General features: G+C 45.7%; 1 protein-coding gene and 1 long non-coding RNA gene across 3 annotated transcripts in view; one reads left to right on the plus strand and one right to left on the minus strand.

Moving 5' to 3' along the window:
• SLCO3A1 (solute carrier organic anion transporter family member 3A1) overlaps positions 1-10,124 on the minus strand; it is a 325,300-nt gene extending 315,176 nt beyond the window's left edge. Inside the window, exon 1 of one of the 2 annotated variants that reach the window (XM_001924347.6) lies at positions 9,323-10,124. In XM_001924347.6, coding sequence (XP_001924382.3) covers positions 9,323-9,502 — 180 coding nt within the window. In that variant the 5' untranslated portion in view covers positions 9,503-10,124. The remainder of the gene's footprint in view (positions 1-9,322) is intronic. The other variant, XM_005666296.4, reaches the window with a different exon arrangement.
• A 432-nt stretch (positions 10,125-10,556) lies between these two features.
• LOC146401797 (uncharacterized) lies at positions 10,557-13,895 on the plus strand. Its single transcript, XR_014811001.1, has 4 exons — positions 10,557-10,665; positions 10,784-11,019; positions 11,353-11,550; positions 12,777-13,895. It is a non-coding gene; the product is annotated as an uncharacterized LOC146401797 (long non-coding RNA).
• The last annotated feature ends 3,962 nt before the right edge of the window (positions 13,896-17,857 follow it).

Consider the following 17,857-nt stretch of genomic DNA (forward strand, 5'->3'; position numbering starts at 1 on the left):
TGGAGAGGAATGTCCAGGCATTTAAGAAACAACAGAGTTGGTTACTACCATTTCTATTAAAGAACACGCAATGGAACATTCCATCAGAAAGGACTTCCTGGGAGTTCTCATTGTGGCTCAGCAGGTTAAGAACCCCACATGGTGCCTGTGAAGATATGGGTTCCGTCCCTGGCCTCCCTCAGTGGGTTAAGGATCTGGCATTGCGGTGGCTGTGGCATAGGCCCCCCCAGCTGAAGTTCCAACCCTTTGCCTGGGAATTTCCATATGTGACAGGTGTGGCCAAAAAAGGAAAAAAAAAAATAAGGCTTCCCTTTTCAGAAGGGCTTGACTCAGAGCCACAAAGAAGAACTGAAATAAAGAAGCTGGGAAGAGGCAACAGTGGAGACTGATTCTGCCAGCATCCAGTTTCCGCCCTACATATTGTCACAAAATGCTAGAAAGAAGGCTCCCCATGCTTTTGCTGACTCCACAACCATGGCTGCAGAAAGTTCAGCATGTTAGAAACCTGGCAGGTTCCTTCCTCATTGAGGTAGGCACAGAGCCACCAGGGTTTGGGGATCAGGGGTCCTCAGCTGCACATTCTCTCTTGCGAATCCCATGACATTTGAACATGAACGTAAGAACTCACCTAAAATATACACTGCAACATGAAGGACTGAGAAGGGCCCAGTTCATGCCCTGTCCTTCCCAAGGTCAGGACTGACCAGGCTGAGGAAGGCAAGATGCTTCTAATACCACCAACAGCAGGTGCGTGGCACCGGGTAAGAGGTATCCTCCTAAACAATCCCCGTTAAACCATAAACTGAGATGGACGAATTTACATTTACGGGATGGGCAGCAAGACTGTGTTAAGAGTTTATGTGCTCTGCTTCTACGAAACCACAAAGAGGAGTTTCCATCATGGCTCAGCAGTAACAAACTTGACTAGTATCCAGAAGGACACAGGTTCGATCTCTGGCCTTGCTCAGTGAGTTAGGGATCTGGCGTTGCTGTGAGCTGTGGTGTAGGTCACAGACACAGCTCAGATCCCGAATTGCTATGGCTGTGGTGTAGGCCGGCACTGTAGCTCCGATTCAACACCCAGCCTGGGAACTTCCATATGCCACAAGTGCAGCCCTAAAAAGACCAAAAAAAAAGGAAACCACAAAGAACCAAGACCATGGAACTGTCCACAACTGTGGCTGCTGCGCCCTGCTTAGTCCTGCAAGAGGACTAAGGTGAAGCCAGCAGGTGCAGCATGGGACCTGAGCCCTTCCCCTCAACCAGGGCTGAGCTCTGAGGTAGCACATCTTAAACAAGGCTGCCTGGAGGGTAGCATATGTCCACAACATATGTCTCTTGGTCCCCTTTTCTGACACCTCAGGCTGCCTTGAAGTGGCCACTATTCTTCCAGAGGAGCAGAACAAGCTCTAAGGGCTCACTCAGATCTCCAGTTTAGGAAACAGAGCCCAGGCCACACACAATCCCCCCAGTCGTCGGATTCCTAGAAGGGATGTCTGCTGTGCCAAGGTCCATGAGGAGGGTTGTGCCATTGCTCTTCAAGTAAGTATTGAATACGGCACCCTACAAGAGGCACTCTATCATGTGTCCTTTCATGTAAATCTCTCAACCATCTGTAGGTCAGGCTCTATCAGCATCCCCAGTTTTCAGATAAGGATACTGAGGCTCAAGTAAGTCAAGTCAATTGGGAACTGGTAAGGAGAAGGTCCAGGTTCAAACCTAGATTTTTTTTTCCTGTTTTTTAGGGCCGCACCCGAGGCGTATGGAGGTTCCTAGGCCAGGGGTCTAATCAGAGCTACAGCTGCCAGCCTATATCAGCCTATACCACAGACACAGCAATGCCAGATCTGAGCCATGTCTGCCACCTACACCACAGCTTACAGCAATGCCGGATCGTTAACCCACTGAGCTAGGCCAGAGATGGAACCCACAACCTCATGGTTCCTAGTCAGATTCGTTTCCACTGCGCCATGATGGGAACTCCAAAACCTAGATATTTTTTACTCTAAGCTCAACACTCTCTTCCCTGCCTCTCAGCTGCCTACAAACCTACAAGATCTACACAGTTTTCTCCACCCTGAGGCCATGGACCAGAGCAAAATCCTGAGGGACACCCAAAGATAGGCATCGGCGCACCTGTCCTCCCAGCTGTCCCCATCCTGTCCCTTCTCCACCCACCACAAAGCACCCACCAACTGTAAGTGGCCAGCAGAACCATCACTGTAGCAGGTTCCTTTCCCATGTGATTAGTAATTCTTATAGCACCTCTAAGATAAAATGGATTGCTGTATTTATAATAAGGTAATAAACAAAACTAGCAACTTATTAGTACTTATATCTTGCTCTAAAAAAGTTTTCAGGGAGTTCCCGTCGTGGCGCAGTGGTTAACGAATCAGACTAGGAACCATGAGGTTGCGGGTTCGGTCCCTGCCCTTGCTCAGTGGGTTAAGGATCTGGCGTTGCCATGAGCTGTGGTGTAGGTTGCAGACGCGGCTCGGATCCCGCGTTGCTGTGGCTCTGGCGTAGGCCGGTGGCTACAGCTCCGATTAGACCCCTAGCCTGGGAACCTCCATATGCTGCAGGAGCGGCCCAAGAAATAGCAACAACAACAACAACAAAAAGACAAAAAAGACAAAAAAAAAAAAAAGTTTTCACCTTGGAATTCCTGCTGTGGCACAGTGGGTTAAAAGTCCAACTACAGCAGCTCAGCTCACTGCAGAGGTGCAGGTTGATCCCCTGCCGGGAGCAGTGGGTTAGAGGATCAGCCTTTGCCACAGGTGCCGCATAGGTCACAGCTGTGGCTCAGATTCAGTCCCTGGCCCAGAAACTTCCATATCCTGCAAGAGCAGCCATAAGGGGAAAAAAAATTTTTTTTCACCTCTCAAACAAAATGATCAGCAAAATAGGAAACAATGTGTACAATTCATGAAACCCAAACCAAAGCTTGACTGAAATAATTTCTCATAGGTTGAGGCTTATAGTTACGTAAATATGTATAATCCTATTATTATTAATAATAATAGTTTTATAGGGTACCCACCATGTGTTAGTGTTCAAAGTACTTTAGATGTATTGACTCAGTGAATCCTCATAGCAACACTGTGAGTTTAAAATTAAATACAAAGGCACAGAAAGGTTAAGTCATCAGCCCAAGCTCACAGAGCTGGCAAGGGGCAGACACAGGAATGAATCCCAGGTCTTCGAGACGCTCATTCAATGAACCAGAGCTGCCACAGTTGCTTGCTCTTCTCCACCTGGGAATTTTAACTATTTAACTTGGTGTTCTAATCATTAAGCAATTCTGCCTCTCCCGTGAACACCTAAGCACTTAGATCGCATTAAACACAAGTGTCTTAAACCACATCAATTCACTTATGCTATGAACCAAAATCGGTGATTCCACTTTTGTTTCTTGTTTCTCATCTATTCTGCAAATACAGATAGAGAAACAGAAAGCAATGCTAAATAAAAAGAGTAAGGATGCTATCTTCCTGGCCTACCGATTACCAAAGGCATTTCTGAGAGGGAATAAAATATAGGTGACTTGTCTTCAGGGGAGATTAGGTTCTAAATCCATGTGGGAGCCATATAATCAAATTACCACTGAAATGTCCTTTAATATCCTCACAAAAAGACAGGATACTGTATTTGGCGACTACAACCTTTTACAAGAACATGTATGTAAATGGATAATGCACACAAATGCACAGAATATAATAGCGAAACACGTCCTACAAAATCCAGTGATGATAAGTATTCTGACTCTATTTCACAGGAACATGGTTATTCGGTGATATGGGCAGTTAAACCTGTACAAGTTAAATGTGTTCGTGAAATTGGAAGTAAGGTGCTGGATAGATGCTGCCAGTATGGTTTAATTCTCTACCTCAGCAAGGGCTCAGCATCTTGTACCCACCTGCCTGCCCACTGCCACCTGGCAGGCCCCACCCTCCCTCATCCGTGGACCAAGGTCAGCTCAGCATGAGCCCCTGTGGCTCCCACAGGCTCTGCAGGAGGCCTGGCACAGACCCTGAAACCAGTGCCAACCTGTGTTCTATCTCTGTAACCAGCCAATAACATACACTTTTTTTTTTTTTAAGTTTTTTTCTTTCTATAGGAAAGGCAGCTGTCTCCTCATTATTTTTGCAACATTACACGTACTCATGCCTGGCCGGTCTGCTAAGTGAACCTGGTCCCTGAACAAGGCAGCACCTCAAAGCTTGCTTTAATAAGAGGAGCAAGAGAAATTCACAGAGACCCTCCTGCTCAAGTGGCCTTGGCACAAGAAGAAAATTTTCCAGCCTCATACAGAACAGCACCGTTCAGGCAGCCAGTGAAAAGATGAGTTGAAAAAGAAGCTGAGCAATTGATTAGCAGGGCAGAGCTGCCGTGGAGAGGCCTCTAGGTCACCTTCTTTATAAGGTATCTAAAACTGAAATGGGGCGAGTTACCCAATTCAGGAAAGAGATCTTGTTCACTTCACAACTGATTCCAGTTTCTTCAATTGCTAAATACACAAGAGGAAAACCCCCATGGAAACTGAGGTATGTACACAAAGCTGACTGAATGGAATTTTCAGAAATAATTTTTCCCCTAAGTGATTATTAGCTAAACATTTTTCAACCAAGCTGTAAGAAAAGAAAGAAAAAAAAATCAGGGTAAATTTATTTCTTCCTACCTGGGGCTATATAGTAATTATGCAAATGGCAGGGAATTTGTCACTTTGAGTAACCATAAGTGTGTAAAATAATTTGATTAAGGAAAAGACAGTTGCTTTAGTCATCCTATTGATTTGACAAGGACTTTAAAAATGTCTCTCAGCTGCCTGCTTCTAGGTTGGATATGCAAAAAAAACCCATCTTCACAATGATGCCTCTTTAGGAAAAAAAAAACAGAAAAAGAACAAATCCAGCCATTTCACCTCAGCCATTAATTGCAAGCCCACTCAATGCTCTCAGACCAAAAAAAAAAAAAAAAAGTATACAGTAGTGAGATGGAACCTTGTTCACACACTCAGACTGCTGACACTGTCACCAAAACCTCAGACTTCATTTTTGCATAACTCTAGAGGGAAGTAAGATAAAGACAAACATCATACAATAATGCTTATATATGGAAACAAAAAAAAATGATACAAATGAACTTATTTACAAAACAGAGACTTACAGTCATAGAAAACAAACTCGTGGTTCCCAAAGGGGAAAGTGGAGTAGGGTTAAATTAGGAAGTTGGGATTAACATATACGCACTACAATATACAAAAGAGATAATCAACAAGGACTTAACTGGATAGCTCAGGGAACTATACTCAATATTTATAATACTCTATCAGGGAAAAGAATCTGAACAAGAATATATATGTATAATGTATGTATAACTGAATCACTATGCTAATGCAACACTAGAAATCAACTATACTTCAACAAAAAATAAATAAAAATAACTTAATAACAACCTACAAAAAAAAAAGGGATATGCCCACCTCTGGTTCATAGGAACCTCTTGGGTGCTCTACACAGAGGCTAAATTGGCTTTTTTAAGTTTTCGTTCTGAGGAAATTCAAACCCAACAGTAACTGAGCCTCATTTATAACTGCCCAGAGGTGCCTGAGGTTTTAATTTCCTGCACACATCCTTATCAGCTCCAGTGCTCAGTAATGTGAGAATACACACGCATGTCTATAGGCAGGCCACCCCTCAGTGAATGTCTTGGAACATCTCAGTGGCTCTCCAGCAAACACCATCAAGTGCACACGACTTTGGCTCTGTGCAGTTCCCATATGCCTGTGCCTTCTCCAAACAGCCCAAGACTTAAGCAGATGTTACAGCCTTGCAAGTAGGTCAGTGCAGGCTGGAGCCATCTGAAGCAAAGACCCGAGTCGAGGAAAATTAAATTGCATTCTCTCTTCAGCACACAGTGACAATCAAACTGAACAGGTCCCTCTTCTTAGGCAGAAAAAAATATTTCATAACCAGTGGGCAGCCTAAGTAACTACAAGAGACCATCGCTGTGACTGCTGGCTTAGCTGAAGCATGATTTCCAGTTAAAACACTGGAAAGGGCAATTCATTTCAGAATCCACACCTGGCTTGGGTTGCACCCAGGTCGCTTTATCTATATCATCATCGCTATGGAGTCTAGGTATCATGGTCAGTGTCCTTCTGCACTCCTCTAGAAGGCCCCACTACTCAGGCCAAAAGTTGCGGGTCTCCTGCCCAGCTTAACAATTAGTGGCATTTCCTATAGGTCTACCTTGAGGTGGGGCAGGTTCTTGAGGGAAAACAGACATAGCCACAGACCCAGGGACACACTCAGACGGAGAGAGTGAGTCTAGCTTTTCAAAGTTGCTTCCCCAAACAGGTGATTTCCTGCTTTAGTTCTATAGTCAGGAAGCCTATACCAGTGCCAGCGAAGACAGCGGGTAATCTGTCTCTTCAGGGAGAAAAGGTAAAAATGAATGAAGCCTCCAAATATTAAAAAAAAAAAAAAATGGTATCTGGGAAGACAAATAAGGTAGCTACGACATGGACTCTGGGAATTAAATAGGAAATAACGTCATCGGCATAGAATCTGCAATCACCCTCCCCTCCCTGAAAGTAAGCAGTGTTGGCAGCGTCCCAAGATGTGCTCCTTCACCAGGTATCTGAAAATGCTTCATCAGAGGGGCAAGCTGATTGCCAGCATAAAGATCATATATAACACACACCTTGCACATGTACCCTGTGTGTGTGATCACCTTCAAACACAGGTTCTCAGGTTTCCTAAGAAGGCCTTGATGAATGGAGAAAGTTGCCTTTCCTGCAAACATCCTGCAATGTTTCATTCTCAAATTAGCCATAAAGAAGTCTGACATGGCTGAAGGAGCAACATCATCTCCCAAATAACAGATGAAAACTCTCAAGCAGCGGTGAAGAGCAAAACCCAGAGCAAGCTGATTCAGTCACCCCTGGCAAGCAAATTATTTATTTTCATGAGGTTCAGATGGCAAGGTGGAGCCCTGAGCACCTTATGCCTCCACTCCTGATAATTACAATGAATTCAATTTCCTAAGCCTGTCCTCTCATGGGCCTCCATCTGCTTTCTGCCAGTCACCTGTTGACTCCTGTTACCCTACCCCTCGAACCAGGCTCTTTATCAGCCCAGGCTGGAAATGCCAGGAGGTCCCCACCAGGTGGACTCAATTCCTCCTCTGCCTGCCACTCGCCTATTCTAGGATCAAAAGTCTGCCAGCCCTACCTGCAACATCCACCCCTCCACCAGCCCCCTGCTTCGTAACTTTCTAAAGGGGCTTAGACCACTCATCTGATTGAAGTCCAGCTTCATTTCTTTCCAAAACCCTTAGGTCACTGAAAGCTAAAACTAAGCCCATGCCTTCATCATTTGTGGTGTAAAACGTTCTGTTGTTTTTTTAGGTGGCAAATATTTTATTTGTAAATGGTGATCTTCTAAATCTTTGTCCACAAATTCCAAACCCCATAGTACTCTGTATACCTCAAAAAATCAATTTTTGCCAACATTAGATAATATTATATAGAACATGAATAATGCACTCTATTGAACAAAATTGGTTTGAGGCAAACTGTTGAAACTAGAGGCAGCTGTTGATCTACTGATCACCTCCTTTTAAATATAGCCCCAGTTAGGTATTACCTACTTCACATATGCTACAGTCCTGACCCACCTGTACTGTTATTATTCTGCATTTGTGTTTTAGTAATATATGTCTCCATTTTAGTATTTTTAACACTCAAATACCCTCCAAGGACACTGATACTCTGACCCCCAAGACACGGTTATCCCCTAACTCCAAATCTCCAAAGGCCACAGGTACCGTCTGCAACTATGCAGCTGAACTACAAAGTGCGTTTTATAAAACAAAAATCTAAACAGAAAAGGAAATGTGCTTTTGGCTTTAGGATTCACTAGAAGCATAAAAGTCATGGATGCAGACAGTAACAGGGATTTAAATGCAAGGAGCAAAGAAAATACATTTGATTTTCAGAAGCCCTCTAAGTGTGCCACCCCAGGAACTTGAGCTGAGTTTGAACAACCCTCTCGTAACCACATAACTGCCTTTTCGCCACACCAGAGACCAAGCCTGCGTACTTCCCTCTGATAGTAAGCCCCAAGCCTGTGAATGGTCCAGGGCACTCCGTGTCTGGCTCTCATTAACTGCACCCCAAGGCCAGGAATGAGGAATTAATGGTGCCATCAGGAAGAGTATAGCTGTATCTCCAGATATGGTTATCCAAAAGCCAAAATCTTGTCCAATTCTATCTCCATCAAACTTGGTCACTAACACTCAAAAAAGTCTGACATTTGATACCAGTTTCAGGTCAATAGCCAACTAATACCTTAACACTATACACACTGAAAAATCTTTTCCCGTTTGGTCAGAACTGTACTTGGGTCTGGAAGTGCACTCTCTCCAACCCAAGTTGGGAACACCTGCGCGGGGCAGGAGGCATCGGTAAAGTAGGTATTTGACAGTGCTGAGTCATTACAAGCTGTTTCCTCTGAAATGCACCCCTGGCTATTTCAGCATTAATATCCCCCTTTCGGAAGGCAAATGAAAGCAGTGTATATTGTGCACAATAATACAATACCCCCTTGTGAACCAGTTGGGGTAGGGGTAATTTAGGTCCAGGAATGGGTAGCAAAAACTACACAAACTCAGTTGCTCTCAAGGTACTATAACTTCATCCCAGACGCTGAGAGATGGCTATTAAGAAATGGAGTGGGAATATTCCCCCCGCCCCCGCCGCAGCTCCGGCTCGGATCGGGGCCACATTCGGACGCATTTTACTCTAAACTGTTAAATCCCTCCGTAATTGGCGAATGGAGAGCGCCTGGAGAAAATGATGCATAATGGATTTGTTCGCCAGGCGGATGGAACGGAGAGTAGAGGACGCAGGATGCTAAGGGGCTTTTCTTTCTACGTACAGGTCACCTGAAAACCGCGAAGCCTTCCTCTCCAGGAGAGCTCCTGAACTCACCCTCTGGCTGTGCTTTCAAGAAGGGAGAAGAACGGCTTCACACCCACCTGCCCGCCGCCTCTCCTGCCCGGTCCCCCCCTCCCCAGCCTCCGCCAGCCGCGCGAGCAGCTGCCGGCATCCCCGGTCCCGCCGGCTCCCCGTTCGCTCAGCAGCCGGAGCCGGCAGCTCCCCCGGCGGCCGCCTCTGCACCACTCGCCAACCTCCACACCGGGCGGAGGTCATGCCCGCCTGCCCCCGGCGCCCGGGCTGCCCCTCCTCGCATCAGCCGAACACCCGGGAGCTGGGCTGGGGAAGGGGCCCCACGGCGGAGTTGGCACGGGGACTCACCAGGTAGGCGCCCACCGTGCCCTGCGCTAGCATCAGGGCGCACTCGGACACCAGGAAGATCTTGATGTTGGAGAAGCAGGACACCTTCTTTTTCTTCTTCTTGTTCCTCTGCGCCTCGTCCCCTTGCAGCTCGCCGCTCCGGCCGCCGCCCGACGAGCCGCCCGGCTTCTTCCCCTGCATCCTTCCCCCGGCCGCCGCTGCCGCTACCGCCGCCGCCGCTTTCCCGCTCGCCCCGGGAGTCGGGGCCGCTGCCGGGCGGGGGTGCGCGCGGCGAGGCTGCGTGCTGTCTCCGCCCCGGGCCCGCGGCAACCGCCCCCGTCCTGCCGGGGCTGGAAAGGTGGAAGGCAAGGCTCCTCGCAGCCGCAGCCGCCGCCGCCGTCGCCGCCGCTGCCGCGCTCGCCCCCTTCCTCCTCCTCCGCCCTCCCCCCCGCCTCCTCCTCCGACTCAGGCTGTGCCAATCACAGGGGCTCCTCGCGCCGCCCGCCGCCGCCGCCTCGCCGCCCGCGGACGCCCGCCACTGCCATCGCCTGCTTCCCGTCGCCGGCGGGCCGCGCCTGCCCTCGCTTCCCCTGCTTCTGCCGCGAGGCCCGGGCCTCGATCGCCGCTCTACGCCTCCGCCGCGCAGCTCCCTGCTGCCTGTGCGTCCTCGGGGGAGGTGTGAGAGTACCGGACCGGGGCGCCAAGCGCGGCCGCGCGGCCGAGGTTGGGAGGGTCCCGGTGCCCAAAGGACGTGGGAGAGGGGGAGTCCTTGTGGAGTAAGGGAGGAGGTGCCCCAGCGGGAGGAAGGCAATGCCCGACCCCCAGATGGCGCTGCGGGGCCCGGGGCGCCGCCGTAGACACCGGATGGTACTGCAGGAGGAACTCAGGGCGCCGAGACGGGGTGCGGAGGCGCCCCCCTAGGGCGGGGACGTAGAGTTCGGGCAACAGGACTCTAGACCGGAGGAGAGGGGTGGTTTCTAGGAAGAAAGATAAGATCGAGTACCCAAGAAAAGGTTGGGGCGCATCCTTCACCTCCGCCCGGGTATTTCCGGGGACACACACATGTTGCACTTTGGGGCTTGGGGAGGTGACAGAGGTCAGAGCTGTTGAGGCATCTGCAGCCTACCGGTCTCTGCTTCTGCTCTCCTGGGCCACTGGGTGTACCTCATGAGCCGGAGACCCAAAGGAGAGAAAAGAACCAAACCACAGCAAAAGGGAAGTTCCGTTAATCCTTCGGGAGCCTCTCAGACTATCTGTGGCCTCCAGCCAGTGTTTAGGTGGCTGCAGGGTCGCAGTGACCCCAGCGGAGCGCCTGGAGCCCATCCTCAAGAATGATGGAGCAGCGAGGCTGGAGCCAGGCAGAGGTGATAAGCCACAGGCCTGCCTTTGTCCCCACCCCTCCCCTATCTTTGTGGCTCAGGCCACCTTCCTTGGCCTGAATGCCCAGACCCGGCAGCAGCTGCTCTTTCTAATCATTACCAGGAGTTTGGGCCACAAGGCACGACCAGTAGGACCGATAGTCCTCAGACAGCTTTTGGAAGTTCAGAGGAGACTGGAAAGGACTGGACAAGTACCCAAGAAGTACTCAGCATCTTCCACCTGGACTACTGGGGGCTCAACCAATCATTTGAAAAGCCTTTTCTTAATCGTTTCAAAGAAAATGACCCACTCTCCTAGGCTCCTGAGTACCAAAGCCGGTTTAAATATGAAACTGAATGGTAATTAACACTTTCATAATTTTTACTTACTCCCAAAGAACTTGAATGAGAGCGGATGGTGTAATGGTGGGGGTTTTGTCTTGCTATACTATTTAAATCCTTCTGTGGTTCCAGACATGATCTCACCTAGGCTTGATGTCCCTTTCAGGTGCTCTCCTCCCCTTGTCTGGGCTGTTGCCTAGCCTAAGTGGCTCCCACCACAGAGGTCTTTTTCCATTTTCCCCAATTCCTGTCATTATTGGCTGTACAATTCCCCAAGAATCTGTCCCCTTACTGCAGCTACTCACTTACTCCCTACACTATCCCTGTCACTAATAGCCAGCTTTTCTACAGAATCTTTCCCCTCATCCCCTTGGCACTCTCCATCACTCTGGCATCATATGTACCTCGTCACTTTTTCCTGAGAAGATCCTTGAGGTTCCAGTTCTTTTCCCTGCCACCCCTGCCTACTGTGAGCTACAAAGCTGAGCTGAGACATTTAACTTGTTTCCGAACCCACAATCCTGTCGCTATTGAAATGGCATTCAAAGTGTGAGTATATTCTTCAAATCTCATTTACATACTTTACAATAACAAGAGTTAACATTTATTGTGTGCTAACTCTGGCCAGGCACCCTTTGTTTTAAGTGCTTTGCCCACGTTTTCAATTTAACTTGCACAACCCTTTTCTAAAGTAGGTACTATTATTATCGGCCCTGTCTTGGAAATAAAACAGGCCCAGAAATGTTAAGGAAACTTACCAATGTCTCATGTGTCTAATAAATGGCAAGGCTGGCTTTTGAAACAAAGGTATTTGCTATCATAGTCCCAGTACTGAACTCCCTATATATTATCTCGTTTATCACCCAGTGGCATCTGTCTCTTGGGGAGGGCGGGATTCATATTGTTCCTGTTTTATAAATGGAGACACGGAATTGTGGAGTGACTAGTTCAGGGTCACACAGCTGAAAAGGGACAGGACTTGAATCCAAGTTCAGCTCTCTTTGTCTCTACTACCTTGCCTTGGGTACAATCCAAAAGGGGCGCAGGCTTTTATCAGCTTTGACCATTTATTTTACATACTACTTAGCTGTCTTTAGAGAAATCAAGCACTTTTGCTATCAGGGGATTCTGGATTAGGATTATAGATGTTTTTTCCCCTATGATTAATGGTGAGCAGCCATGTAAATAATCTAGTGCCTGAAGCTAAAAATAATCAAAGTCTGCCAGAAGGAAATCAGATGTCAGCCTCATGACAGAAAGAAGGAATTTAAGATGTTCAATTTCTCTTTCTTCTCCATCATCCTTTGTTTACCTGCAGATCAGGGTTCCAGGAATAATGAGGTGGGTTTTATGAGCAGCAGGTGCTCCACTTGGCTCCTCTCCTGGGCAGACAGGGAGCAGCAGAAAAATAGTAACTGTCTTCATCTCTATATAGTATGTGACTGCTGGATAGAGTTTTCTGATGTCCTGTATCTCACTCAGATCTCACAACAGGGAGAGCAGATTTTATTAGCCTTGTTTCACTCAAAAGAGAGAGCAACAAGGAGTTCCCGCTGTGGCACATGGGTTAAGAATCTGCAGGAGTTCCCATTGTGGCTTAGAGGGTTAAGGAGCTGATGTCTTTGTGAGACTGTGGGTTCAATCCCTGAACTTGATCAGTGGGTTAAGGATCTGTGTTGCCACAAGTTGCAGTGGAGTCTACAGATGTGGCTCAGATCTGGTGTTTCTGTAGCTGTGGCATAGGCCTGCAGCTGCAGCTCTGATTCCATCCCTAGCCCAGGGACTTCCATATGCTGCAGGTGTGGCCTTAAAAAGAAAAAATAAAGAATCTGGCTGTAGCAACTTGGGTTGCTGAAGAGGCATGGAGTTCCATCCCCAGCCCTCACAATGGATTAAAGGATCCAGCGTCTTGCCACTGCAGTGTAGGTCATAGCTGCCACTTGGATTCAATCCCTGGTCCAGGAGTTTCCATATGCCACAGATGCAGCCATCAAAATTTTTAAAAAGAAGAAAAAAGGAAGAGCAACAAGTGGCTTTTTGGAGCTCACACCTAGCTAATGGCAGGACTTGTATTTTCCTGCATTTTCCATCCCAAATTGGTGAAGCTACAAAGAGGAAGGAGGAGATTAAGGGAGTTTGTAGGCCTCCCATAATGTGCTGTGCCCCCTCCAGCCAGCCTCTGGATGAACAGTTGACCATCACACTATGAGCAAGGCAAAGAGACTTAAACCCCACCCACCAACTGGGTGACCTTGAATGTTCCTTTGGGGAAATGATATAGCCACCATCTCTAGGCTGGAGCCTTTTTCATTCATCTATCCCCACGGTGGTGGATGATGGATTTAGAACTGGTCAGTATGAATGACCATAGAACCTTGTGATTATTTTTGACCTCCCAACTACTTTTCTGGGTTAGGTGACTTTTCTAAGTTACATGAAAATATTGCTAGCTGAGGCTCTGGTTCCATGAGTTTTTACTTTACTGACTACTAGAGGTATTCTAAACATCGAGATGGCATATACTCTAGAAATCTGATCTAGGGAAACCTAAAGAAGATTGGGTAACATGGGAGATGAACTGGCTTTTGATTCCTAAAATGTTAATAAGCTGTATGTATGTGCTTAGTGATTAGGATTTGGAGAGCTTCTCCGCTTTAAAAAGGACCATCAATTCATTTATGTAGGAGAGAAGTGGGTTAACTTCGTGGGCCTGGGGAAAAAAATGACAATATCTTCCACTGTTACTGGGCTGTAGCAAGATTTCACAGCAAGCAGCCTCAGTGTAATTCAACACAATGAGAAACTGTTGTTCAAGTAATTCACATGAACCATCTTTTGCCAGCTTCAATTTTGTTCATAGGCAAATACAAAGTTGAAAAATAAATGCAAAGAATGATTTCTGATTGTCACTGGGATGGAAAATAGATGCTTAGATTCTCACCTAAGGATGGATTTCTTTTTTTTTTAAGAAAATACACCAATCATATGTTGTGTCCAACCAAGGATAGAATTGGTTTGAGGCCAACTTCCTTTGGTTTGAAACTAATATTTGGACTGAGATGAAGCTTATTTTCTCTTCCACAGGGTTTTTCTCTCCCAAGCCCTACTTTCCAATTAGTCTGATCCATATGCTTTTAAACCATATAGCCTGTGTTTGCAGCTTACTGTATCCATAGTTCTATATTTTTAATTATAGCTCTTAATTTGAATATATCCTAAAACTCAGGAAAGAAGTGAAAAGGAGAAACATCAGTGTAGATGCAATTTTAAAAAGGGTGAATCTAAAATCCAAGTGGAGAAATAGAATCAGATTTGGAATCCATTAATCAAATTTGGATTAAGGATCAGAAAAGAATATGAAAAAGAATATACATAGCTGAATCACTTTGCTGTATAGCAGAAATTAACACAACATTTTAAGTCAACCATACTTCAATAAAATTAAAAACAAAAACAGGGAGTTGCTGTTGTGGCTCAGCAGTAATGAACCCAACTAGTGTCCATGAGGATGCAGGTTCAATCCCTGTCCTTGCTCAGTGGGTTAGGGATCTGGCATTGCCGTGAGCTGTGGTGTAGGTCGCAGATGCGGCTTCGATCTTGCGTTGCTGTGGCTCTGGCGTAGGCTGGCCGCTACAGCTCTGATTCGACCCCTAGAGGGAACCTCCATATGCCGTGGGAGCGGCCCAAGAAATGGCAAAAAGACAAAAAATAAAATAAAATAATAATAATAATAAAAACATAATGGTTACAGACAGCAACTGTTGGCAAATGAAATAAGCCAGTGCTGAAAATGTTTTGAAGGCCCCACAGCATCTCCAGCCAAGGAAGTATGAAAATTAGAAGCTAATATTATGTCAAACTTTAGGGAGTTCCCTTGTGGTGTAAGGCGTTAAGAATCCATTGTTACTGCAGCAGCTTGGGTTGTTGCTATGGCATGGGTTCAGTTCCTGGCCTGGGAACTTCCACATGCTGATATGGTGGCCAGGAGGCAGGGGAAGATTTTCATGTGCTCCAAGCCTGACAGAAAGTGGCTACAGCTGCCCGCCTACCTGAGGGGCTAGAGGCTCCAGGACCTGTACCCTTGGCAGACCTGGTATAGGTACAAGTGAATTAATGCTCCAGCTCATCTAAGAGATGAAGTGTTCCTGGAGAGCACATATAAAGACCATGACAGAAAATCCATAAGATGCAGCAGGCCACTGACCCTTCAATCAAGACTATGAGGAATAGAGAAATCATAGACAAAAGAGAGAGAAGAGGAACATCCCTGCTCAGATTAGGGTCCTCCCCATACCCCAACTTCCTCACTCTAATGCCTTTCCGGCTCCTGCAGGCACTCTCCTCCCCTACGGAATGATGGAAAGGAAGGCTGAGGGCGTGACACACTGAACAAGAAGGCTGGCCAGTCTCCCACTGCTTGTGATAGGAGGCTCAGAGTGGTCTGTAACTCATACTGGAAAGAGAACGAACGAGGGAAAACACAAGGAAAAGGAACCCTTCCCCACCAGATGCTTCAGAATCTAACTGAATTTGAAAAGGAAGCTGACAGATAAGAACTGGATTTACATAAACCAAAACTAAAGCTTTGGAATTGAAATCCGATTTTGAAGATCAAAAGTGAAATTGCAGAAAACCCAAACAAATGATATGGAATCAGGGTAGAAAAATTCTCTATCAATGTAGAGAAAAGAAAATCAGATGAGAGAAAAGATGGGCAACTTGGTAGATCAAAATAAAAGACTTAATATATGGATAAGAAGGATGCCATCAAAGAAGATATAACCAGAATAAAATTACGTTGCTGCAGTTTTGAAGAAAAACAATGGAAGAAAACTTTTCAAGCTGAAAAAAGAAGTTGAATGCACAATTTAAAATAGCATACCAGGAGTTCCTGTTGTGGCTCAGTGGGTTAAGAACCTGGCTAGTATCCATGAGGATGCGAGTTCAATCTCTGGTCTTGCTCAGTGGGTTAAGGATTCTGCAGTGCAGCAAGCTGTGGTGTAGGTCACAGATGCAGCTCAGATCTGACATGGCTGTGGCATAGCAGCTGCAACTGCAGCTCCAGTTCAACCCCTAGCTTGGGAACTTCCCTATACCACAGAGGCAGCCTAAAATAGAAAAACAAACAAACAAACAAACAAAAAGATAAATAAAACAGTGAACCATTTCCAGGCAAAATTAATGAAGATGCACAATTCAATATATTCTAGAAAATTTCTTTGGATATAGAGGCTTTTTAAAAATTCTATAAATATCCAGACAAAACATTAAAGTCACTTATCATCAAATGAAAACAGGCTGATTTGAGAAAGCATCACAAGAGTGGATGCCAAATGATAATGGCAAAGTCTAAATGGTAAAAAGAGAAAATGCTTATGATTCAAGCTGAATGTTGTTAATTTGCAAAGAAAACAAAAAAGACATTCTTAGTATTCTAATAAGGGGCTTGAAAAAGATACCACCCAGGCACTTTTCTTGAAAAATTTATGGAAAGATGGGTTCAAATGAACATATTAATTAAAGACAAAAACTCAAGAATAGCAAAAGTGGGTTCAAAAACATTGTGACAGTCCCCACTAAACCTACAGAATTAAGTTAAAAAAAAAAAAAGGTTGTAAATAGAGTACCAGCCAGATGGAAAGTTTTTGTTGTTATTATTTCTTAAAATAACTGAAAATAAAACTAATAATAAATAGGTTTATAATTCCAAATGATATTGGCAAAGAATGGGGAAAGAAGGGTAAGTGAGGAATTAGAAGGGCACTAAATTTCTCATCTTCCAAAAGAAGGAATCAAGTTATTATATTATTAATGAATTGGATAATTAGAGAAGCTATGCGTTCAAGTGTGATTTTGAAAAACCCAATTAGAAGAATTCAAATATATATATATATAGTTTTTTTTGTTGTTGTTGTCGTCTTTTTGTCTTTTCTAGGGCCACACCCGCAGCATATGGAGGTTCCCAGGCTAGGGGTCGAATCAGAGCTGTAGCTGCCAAGCCTACGCCAGAGCCACAGCAACTCGGGATCCGAGCCACATCTTCGACACACACCACAGCTCACGGCAACGCCGGATCCTTAACCCACTGAGGAAGGCCAGGGATCAAACCTGCAACCTCATGGTTCCTAGTCGGATTCATTAACCACTGCGCCATGACAGGAACTCCTTGAATATATACAGCTTTTGTAAAAATGGGGAAAATAAGCACCAAGAAAAAAATGTAATAATAGTGGGAAGGAAAGAGAATATTACAGTGGTTCAAATCATGGGCTTTCTAGTCAGGGAAAACTGGGTCTTGAAAGAGGTTCTGGCACTTGCTAATACTGGTCTGGAAAATGTCTTACCTACTCAGACCTTCTCTTTTCCTGACTGTAAAACTGGAATAACATGTACTTCACAGGGTAGTTGTGGAGATTAAAGGAAATCTTTATCTAAAGAAATTAGTTCAATGCTTGGCCTAAGCATGAATCAATAGATGAGTTGTTGTTGCATACTGGTGTTGCCTTCATTTCTGCTTTCATTATCACTTACAGTAAATGATTGAGAATAGTCTCCCTGGTGCCCCTCCTTAGAGATGCTCTCCTGGCCCTGTTTCCTGAGCCCACTCTTCAGTTGTGTCTGCTCTTTTAAAATTCTTTGATTTAGATCCTGTTCTAGATTTCTGACCAATTGCACAAACTTGACATTGAGAATGTTCCTTTCTCTGCAAGATGAACTTGCCCTTGACCAAGTGTGAGCATATCCTTGTTTTCCTGCCTGCAGCTGTTTCCCATATCAATGTTCTTACTTAGTTCCTCTGAAAGCTGCCTGAGCAAAAGTCCCAGATATCCCAGAATGAGAGGATGGACAGTTATAA

The sequence above is a fragment of the Sus scrofa genome, chromosome 7 (genome assembly GCF_054392235.1).
Source record: "Sus scrofa isolate SSC_HxYL_T2T_F1_AM1 chromosome 7, Sscrofa_HxYL_maternal_Yorkshire_Landrace_v2.0, whole genome shotgun sequence".
In the NCBI taxonomy this organism is placed as follows: domain Eukaryota; kingdom Metazoa; phylum Chordata; class Mammalia; order Artiodactyla; family Suidae; genus Sus; species Sus scrofa.